The sequence below is a fragment of the Bison bison genome, unplaced genomic scaffold (assembly GCF_000754665.1).
Source record: "Bison bison bison isolate TAMUID 2011002044 unplaced genomic scaffold, Bison_UMD1.0 scf7180017864343, whole genome shotgun sequence".
NCBI classification, from domain to species: Eukaryota; Metazoa; Chordata; class Mammalia; order Artiodactyla; family Bovidae; genus Bison; species Bison bison.
Window position 1 is genome coordinate 2,954,866 of NW_011494915.1, and position 9,190 is coordinate 2,964,055.

The following is a 9,190-nucleotide window of genomic DNA, read 5'->3' on the forward strand; positions in this document are numbered from 1 at the left end:
CAGAACAGGCCAAAAGTCAGTGTTAAATTGTGCCTGGTGAACTGTAAGAGGCCAGGCCATTCAGAGAAGAGGCAGGGCTGTAGGTAAGCTGGAGGACTCAGGAAAAGCTTGTGAGAGGAAGCAGGCAGTCAGCTGGGGCCTCAAGGGCAGAGAACTGAGTTTGCACACTGCAACTAAGGGTCCGCATGTCACGATTAAAAAAAAAAAAAAATCCTGCATGCTGCTACTAAGACCTGGCACAGACAGATAAATAAACGTGCTCATGCTTAGTCGCTCAGTCATGGCCAACTCTTTGTGACCCCACGGACCGGAGCCCACCAGGCTCCTCTGTTCACGGGATTCTCTAGGCAAGAACACTGGAGTGGAGAGCCACTTCTCTTCTCCAGGGGAGCTTCCCGACCCAGGGGTCAAACCTGAGTCCCTTGCATTGCAAGTGGATTCTTTACCATTTGAGCCACCAGAGAAGCCCCTAAATAAATAAATATTTAAAAAAACGGAACAAGTTAGTACTATGTACCAGGTCTTATGCTAAGTGCTTTACATCATTTTCTCACCTAATTTTCACAATGCAGCTAGAAAGTAGGTACTATCAATATCTCACTATTATGGATGGGGAACTGGAATCTCTGGAAGGCCATGGGGATTGTAGGTGGTAAAGGAATGAGGCTTGCAACCCAGATCCTGAGCTCTCAGCCACCTACTGTGTCTCCTTGCAGCATTTGAGTTGGTGCTTCCTGGAGGGCCAGTCGGAGGCTGGAGGGTGGACAGTACCTGGTTTGGCCAATCTCCAGATAAAACATGACAAATCACCCTGATCTTGCTGTTTAGAGATCAATGACGACACCATGATGTCATTCATACATTCAATTAATAAGTGTATTCAACATGTATCTTTTGGGTCCCATTGTTAGGGTCTACTAGGCACTCGGCAGTGGACAAGACAAATATCTTTGCTCTTGGCCTTCTAAAGTGGACAGCCAGACAATGAACGAGTGAAAACAAAACGATCGAGGCGATGTCTGACAGTGACGAGTGCTTTGAAGAAGAACTAAGTACGACTCACAGCAGGGGTGCTGCTGCGTGGTCTGGGAAGCCTCCTTCAGGACATGGCATTCTTTGCTTGGGCAAAACCCTGAGCTGTGAGAAGGAACTGGCCACGGTAAGATATGGAGGAGAAATGTCCTAAGCTGGGAAAAGTAAGTGCATAGGCCCTGAGGTGGAGAAGAGCTTGGCACGGAACATGTGAGCAAGAGGGAGCCTGGCAGAGTTGACACGGGAGAGACAGTCAGAGGACAGTGCGTATGTGGCCTCATGGGTCATGGGAAAGATTGCAATTTGATCTAAGTGTTGGGATGGCTGTTTGAGATGACCGTAAGCAGGACAATGGGTTATATTCTATGGGATAAGTATGTTTTATGATCACCCTGTTTCCTATATGAAGGATGACCTGTTGCAGAGGAATAGAGGATACAGGGCTATTGCATAGGACTCATTGTGTCCAGGTGAGCAATGCTGGTGCCTTGAACATATGTAGTAGGAATGGGGATCGGGAGAAATGATCAGACTTAGAGTTGGGCAGGAGTGCTGACCAGACCTGCAGATGGATTGCATGTAGAGTATGGGAGAGAACAGTCCTTCCCAGAAGCTAGGGTTCCCACGGAGAGAGGAAGGGCAGGGACCAATTACCTTTCCTTTGTCAAAGTAGCCTATGATGATATCATACAGCGTCTCCTTCAGCTGCCGGTGGGTCTGTGGGTGCTGCTGGCCTGTCTGCATGACCTGCGATGCGCACTGCTCATCTGACCACTGCAGAGAGAGGACACACGCAGTTACCCAGGGCAGGTGTCTTCCCCTACTGCTGAGGAGTGGGAGGAAGCCCTGCAGACACCCCTGCCTGTGTCCTTGCTGCCCTGAGCATCAATCAGAGAGATGATGTTGGCCCACAGGTTCCACAGGAAGCACCTCTCCATTTCTGCGGAGTCACACTTATTGACTCTCTGGACTCTCTGTTGGCTCCTGTGTATGGATTGTAGGATTTTTCTCTGAATCCCTGCAAGACATGGCCCCAGCTCTTCAAAACCCAAAGGAAATCCTTGAGACTTTGTCCTGCTCCAGCAGCACTTTCAAGAGAAGAAAAACAGCTCACAGGGCATGCTAATGATTTATAGTTGATGCTTGGATGTTATACAAAATAGTTTGAATGTTATGTAAAACTGCAAGATATATCTCAGGGGGTTCTTGTTGCTGCTAAATGTGAAGGTCACTTGAAACCTTATGTGTCCAGACAGAACAGTGCAGAAAAGTAACCTGCCAGGTTAAAAGCTTGGGGACACAGGGGAAAACAAAATTTATTTGGCTAATTTTTCTTTTTTTTTTTTTTAACTTTTCAACTTGCTGTGAGGGCTCCATGGGGATGTCAGCATGAACCCCCTTCATTGGGAGGGCAGTACCTTGAGAAGCCAGGTGTGGAGGAGGAGTGTATAGGCAGCCTCTGTGTAGTTGTCACAGTCCAGGTGAAGGTCGCGGAGTTTGTATAGGTACCTGTTTGGGAAATATGTTAAATCACCAGGTGCAGTAAGAATGCAGGTGGTAGGGCCAGGCCAGAGACAGCAGCTGGATACCTCTTGGGTTCACAAGGGAGTCCTCCATTTTCTGATATTCAGTCCCCTTACGTGGGTGACAGTGATAGCCCCTAGAAGTTGCAGGACATTTAAGGTACGACAGGAACCATGCCAAGTATTTTAGATAGCTTGACCATCCTGTAAAATGGGTCCACTGAGAATTTTCATTCACAGATAAGAAAGCTCTGGCCTGGAGAGGTTAGGTATCATTCCAGCCAGTATTCAACTTCATACTGAAGACTCTGGCCAATGCAATATGACAAGTAAGGGAAAATCAAGGAAGGAGAAGCAAATGGCTTGTTGGAGGTCATGTGCTAACGAATGAAGAACTGGAATATGGTTCTAGTTTAACCGCCCTCAGAGACTAAACTCTAATCATTGTACAACTCCAAGGGCATGGACAAGTCATAGTGCTGTAAAGGGGAACTTCTACCCTCTCTTCAATGCTCCCAAGGTGTAAAGGAAGTGAAATTTCTGATAAGTAAAGAAAGGGGTTAGAGATTAGACATTCAGGTGGAGGCATTGTAGAAAGAATCTACAATTCAACTGTAATGACATTCCCATCTCCTACCCTTCTGCAACGTGATGATCTAGCTCTGAACCCTAGGATGACTAGGGTTGAAAGATATTAAGAACAGGACAGGATCAGAGGAAGGGAGTTTCAATCAATTATTTGATACATAATGTGTATTAACTGAGTCAACTTCTCTGTGCCTTAGTTTGCTCATGTGTAAAACGGTAGTGCTCACAGAACCTGCCCATAGCGTTTCTGGGCCTACAAAGGGCCAAGCAGACTCTGCAGAAAAGGCTCTGTAAGTGACAGCCAGCATTGCTACTAATAATTGCCAGGATCCACTGAAAGTGATTAGCCTGTAGCCAGCATTGAGCAGTGACAGCTATTACCTATTATCATCGTGCATCAGGTTCTTCTACAAAACATTCTCTCCTGCCAATGTTGGAAACAGAATCCAGAACCAAAAAGCCATTGCTTTGGTGACTTGCATGTCATCAGGAGCATTTTTTAAGCCCAGCTCTTAGCAATTTGGTGAAGGGAAGCTGCTGTGATGCGATGCCCTGATCCTTCCTCTGAGAGGAAAGGCACTGTCTGTAATGGGCCAAAATTCTGCCTTGGCTATTGAACTACAGGGAACAAAGGGCTTCTCAAGCATCTGCGCTCAAGTTAGGTCTCAGTGCTCAGGGTTAGATTTCCTGTTATAAGAAAATTTTCTTCACAGAATGTCACCCAAGGAGGAGCTAGGGTTTAATGTCCTTGGCTACATAAAACGTGGCCAGTGGACCAAACGGAGGCTGCCTGAACTCAGGGTGGGTACTGCCAAAGATTCTCAAGGGGAGAAAGGTCAACGAGTGGTTTCTGATACTAATGAGCTAGTGACCTTTTGCTCATTTATTTGTTCCATCAGCAAAGTTGAACTGAGCACACAGGCTGTGCCAGGCATGACAGATGAATGGTGGCAAAAGCAGACCCCATTCGTTCTCAGAAGTTAGCATTTATAATTTAGGAAAAGAGACAGGCATCGACTAAATAACCAAAGAGGTAATTGCAAAAATACAGTTGTGGCCAATGTTGGGAGGAGAGGTCTATGGGTCCTATGAGAGCAGGTGTCATCCAGGTGGCGCTTCTGGAAAGCTTTCCCGAGTATGACACCTGGGTTGGGATCTGAAGATAAGAGGACAAATTGGGGGAGGCATTCCAGAGAGATTGTACATCCATCCATTCCACTAATGGGTGCTTTATATATAATATTAATTCATCCTCTCAACAATTTTTCTTTAGATAAGAAAACTGAGACAGACATTGAAGTAGGTAGAGCTAGAAACAGGTGGAAGCGGGTTTTGACACCAGCTGTTTCTGCCTTTACAATCACTCTTCCCCACTTAACTTTCTGCTGATCAACCAGCTATCGTGAAATTGCACGTAGCCTGCACGTAAGGAGCGCGCAGCTGTGGCCAACTTTTAGAAACCCCTGGGTACACAGTCACATCCTAGCCTGTCTCCACCTGCTTGTCCTTGGTCTCTGATCCCTGATGACTGGGTCCAAAAAACTTAAAGAAATTGGTCCTAGGGAGAGCTTCTCTGCTGCTTTCAACTCCTTAACTGCCCAAGATCCTCCCTATCCTTTGTCAACTCAAGGGTTTAGTGAGCAGCCACAGAGCGCAATGGAAGACACCCTGATGGGCCTGAGTTGGGGGAGGGATTCAAATGCAAACAGATGGCAGATGGGCAGCTTGAGTGAGGTGGAGGGGCTGAAGTCTGATGGGGAATGGAGACCATGGGGTGCTGTGTCCCGTCTAAAATGCTGTCACCCAGCCCAGGTGGTGGTCATCAGGATGTGTGGGCCCAGCGTGGCCATACCTTTCAAGTTTTTCAGAAGAGGGAAATTTTGAGTTTTATGTAACATCTCTAGATTTTTAAAATTTGGCAACCAAGTAAAAATGTTTTTAAAATACTATGCCTGCCTAACAGGACAGATTTTTCAGACTATATCTTATTTACAACGTCTGGTGTAGGCAAATGTGGTTTTCCTAGATTACTACTATAGGATTCACATCTATAAAGCTTATGGAAATCTGGGATTCTCCATCTGTGTTTCTAAAATGGGAAGAAATGAAAAGAGGTTGGGGAGGGAACCAAGGGCCAGGCACTTTACCTGTAGCATCTCATTTAATCCTCAGAACAGAATGGAAAAATTCTACATGGGGTAACCCTAGCCCAAAGACACCGAGTGATTTTTCCAAGGTGACGGAGGATAACAAGTAAAGCCCCAGGTCCTTTGGACCCAAAGCACGGTGCTTCTGCAGTGAGTCATGTCTAGTGATGTTATAAATACTATCCAAGCTCCGGACAATCTATGGAATTATCTTTTTTCCAAATGATAGTTCCTATTTCTGGAATAATGCTAAAGTACCTAAAAATATTTGCAGTAATAGCAGAGTGAGTTTGGACATGGAGTCTGGTCTTCAACTGAATGTGTCAGAAACCTTGAAAGGGCCTTGGTCGTTAATCTTACAGTCAGTTCTACTTTGTAGGCCTTTGTCTCACAAGGAGATAAATAAAGATATATGTCCAAGACTTTTGCCATTTTGATATTTATGATAAAAAAAATTGGAAACAACCTAAGTGTTCAACAACACAGGACTAGCTATATAAATTATGGTATACTGTGGAATGAGAATTTTATACTTTCATTAAAAATTATACTGAAATACATCTGTTGACATAGAATTCTTGTCAAGCAAAGAATAAATTATGAGCTATATGATCCCTTTTTTTTCAAAAAATAGTCATGCATAGAATTTGATCTATATATAAATATTAAATGGTCTGGGAATATGTATAGATTATAGTTATTTAAAAAGAGTTTTGTTTTGTCTCTTTGTATTTTATGGGGATTTTGGGGCTAATAACTATGCATTATTTTTGTATGAGTAAAGTAATTTAAAAAAAACTGTGAAGGAAACAAATGAGATTCTAAGAAACACTGATAAGGGAGTTCTTTGCTTCAGGTGAATGTCCCCCCAAAATCCTTCATGTGATTTTTCAAATAAGTGTCTTTTAAATGCCTACAAAGAAGCTGCCATCATACATCTTGGTAATTTTTTCCCTTTGAAGTTGGGCTGGCCAATGATCTAAGTATTTGCCCTCCAAACCCTAGACTAGGGCTTCACATGCCAGCCTTGTAACAAATACAAGGGCAATTCACCAGCACAATTCACAGCAAAACAGCACGGCAGGTCAGAGAACGCCAGGTGGATTTGGGAGGCTGACTGCAGGAGCATGGAAAGAGTTGAGTCCAAGAAGATGGAGAGGAATCAGAAGGTCCGAGTGTCAACAAGGTGTGCTTACATCCTGCTGGAGGCAGTGGGGGGCCATCCATGGATATCTAGCAGAAGAGTGACATAGCAGGTTTGGGTTTTAGAAGACAAAAATCTTACCTTATATACATCTCTTCCCGATTATTGTCTTTGTAGAAATTCTAGAGAAGGGAGGAAAAACAGTGATGAGTGTTTTTCTTTGCAGAACAGCAGGGGTGGAGGGCATTGTAATGAGGATGAGAGGAAATGGCTATTTACTATCTGGGCAAGATGGGAGCAAGAAATTTACTTTCCTGAATGCACCAAACTGCTTATTCTGACTTTAAAGTCACTTCCCTGATCGTTAGACTATAAAGGGACAGAGGAAGTATCCCAGCCATCACATCAGGAGGTGCAATCCAGCTACTTGCTGCATTGAGAGAGAGGCTTTCGAGGAGACTGAGGAAGTTTACTTTGACAAGTCTACTATGAAAGGCAGCCCAGCTTGATCTTTAAAAGCTCAGATCCTGCACTGAGGAGAACTTGAGTTGGAATCAGAGTAACATTAATCACAATAGATCCCAGTGATGATAACAGATCATACAGAACTATCAAGAGTTATGCTGAGATTCCACAAAAACATTTAAACTCGGCAATACCTATTCCATCTCAAGGCTCACATAGACCAGTGGTTGGTCTGGAATCACGTGCATTTTAAGACAAGTCCTTACAGATTTTGCGTCAGGAGGGTACGCTCTCACACTTGAGCCACACCTGGAGAAGATCCAGGCTTAATTCAGTGCACCCATGCGCACCTCGGGCTCTCCAATGGTGAGACGGTGTGTTCCAGGGCACAGGCGGTGGTTGGCAGAGACCCACTAGACCTACAGACACACCCACCCCATCCTGTTCTTCGTGATACTGTGTTTAAGCCACAACCAAAATCAACAAGGTGTGCTTAAATTCTATGCTGGGTTTAAACTGCTTACAGACCTACCTTTCCCAACTTTCTCTCAGGTCAGATTCTGTCAGTTGAAGGCCAGTTTCTTCAACCAACTTCTACCTCTTCAATGACAAGAAACTGCTAAACTCCGAGAAAACCCCTCCTTTGTGCCCTTTATGTAAAGCGGGCCGTGTGGAGTTATTAGCAATGAATTCCTTTCTGCTGTAAGCAGGAATTTTAACTCCCCTTAGCATTTCAGAAAATCAATGGCAATATCTAGGGTGTTTAAAGAGTCCACTTAGGGCAATCAGAGGGCACACAACAGAACTCTGGGCTCACAATTTATATTGCTAGCACGCTGGAAATGTCGGGGGAGTTGATGGACTAGATGCCATGTGGTCCTTTGGCCAACCTTACTCATGTTAATTCCCTTAGGGTGGGCTGACCTGGTGAATATGAAGCACTGTTGCTGCTCTAGCTGTCTCATGACCACATCACAGGACATGGGAAGGGGAGACTGGGAGCTGGCCCATGGCAGGTCGTGTGGTACAGGGGTGAAGAGTCTGGGTTTGGAGTTAGCTGCTCTGGTTAGCTTGTCCCACAGTGCTCTTCTGTAAATCCTAGTTATGGGCAGTACTTCATTCCATAAGATAAGGAAACTAACACCCAGCGAGCAGTTACCCAGGGGTCAGAACTGCACTCTTGCCCAGAAAATTCCAGGGACAGAGAAGCCTGGCAGGTTACAGTCCACAGGGTTGCAGAGTCAGACACAACTGAGCGACTGAGCACACCCCCACAGGACTGCATAACCTATGAATTAGGTACTATTATTTTTACCATGTAACAGATCAGCAAGCTGAACCTTCAGAAAATTTCCTTGGGTATTCTATTAATTATCCGAGAGAGGTTGAGAATAGGCTGTGTGACGCCAAAGCTCATACTCTTAACCTCTTTATACCGCCTCTTTCTTTCTCTGTGGCGCTTTAAGTGCCAAAGTAGATACTGCCATCCCTTGGTATCTTCAGGGTCACAGTGCCCGGACCACCACAGATACCAGGACACAAGGATGCTCAAGTCTCTTACATAAAATGGTACGTTAATAGTGTTTGCATATAACCTGCACACATCCATATACTTTAAATCACCTCTAGATTATTTGTATTTACTAAAACAATGTCAGTGCTACATAAACAGTTGTAAATCCAATGTAAATGCTATGTAAACAGTGGCTAGCATCCAGTAAATTTAAGTTTACTTTTTGGAACTTGGTGAATTTTTTTCCCCCTGGTGCTTTCTGTCTGTGGTTGTTTCAATCAGTGCATGCCAAACCCCTGTCCACGGGGTTGCAAAAGGCCAGGGAGAGCTGACTACGCTCATTCCCATTTCATGCGTATGATAAACTGAGGCACAGGAACGTGGCAATGATTGACTTCAAGTCACAGAGCTGGTAGATGTCAAGAGAGGGATTCCCTCTCCTGTTTTTCTGATTTCTAAGGCCCTGAGCGAGGCCTCCCCACCCAGAGCAACAGCAGAACCCAAAGTGAGACCAGCCCCCATGACTGGATTGGGACAAGGGGAGAGGCCACATACCAGCAGGTTCACCGTGCAGCTCATGCGGTTGTCTTTGCTCTCATCCGTCATGACGCCCCGGTAATCTAGCAGCTTCTCCAGGAGGCCTTTGACCAGGTTCACAAAGTTCTCCACCGACTTGTAGATGGTCGGGTGTTCCGCAGCACACTCCATCAGGCTGCCGCACAGACGGGAGGGTGGTGAGCTCAAGGGCACGGGAGAAGGCACGCTGGGGATGGGGCTG

The 9,190-nt window shown here is 45.2% G+C and overlaps 1 protein-coding gene across 1 annotated transcript in view; it reads right to left on the reverse strand.

Annotated features, from left to right (window-relative positions):
- The window catches only part of DOCK2 (dedicator of cytokinesis 2), a 467,146-nt gene that overhangs the window by 49,463 nt on the left and 408,493 nt on the right, over positions 1 to 9,190 (reverse strand). The window contains exons 35-38 of the mRNA XM_010854580.1: positions 8,968 to 9,124; positions 6,576 to 6,616; positions 2,451 to 2,541; positions 1,687 to 1,806 (exon numbers count right to left, since the gene is read on the reverse strand). Coding sequence (XP_010852882.1) covers positions 1,687 to 1,806; positions 2,451 to 2,541; positions 6,576 to 6,616; positions 8,968 to 9,124 — 409 coding nt within the window. The remainder of the gene's footprint in view (positions 1 to 1,686; positions 1,807 to 2,450; positions 2,542 to 6,575; positions 6,617 to 8,967; positions 9,125 to 9,190) is intronic.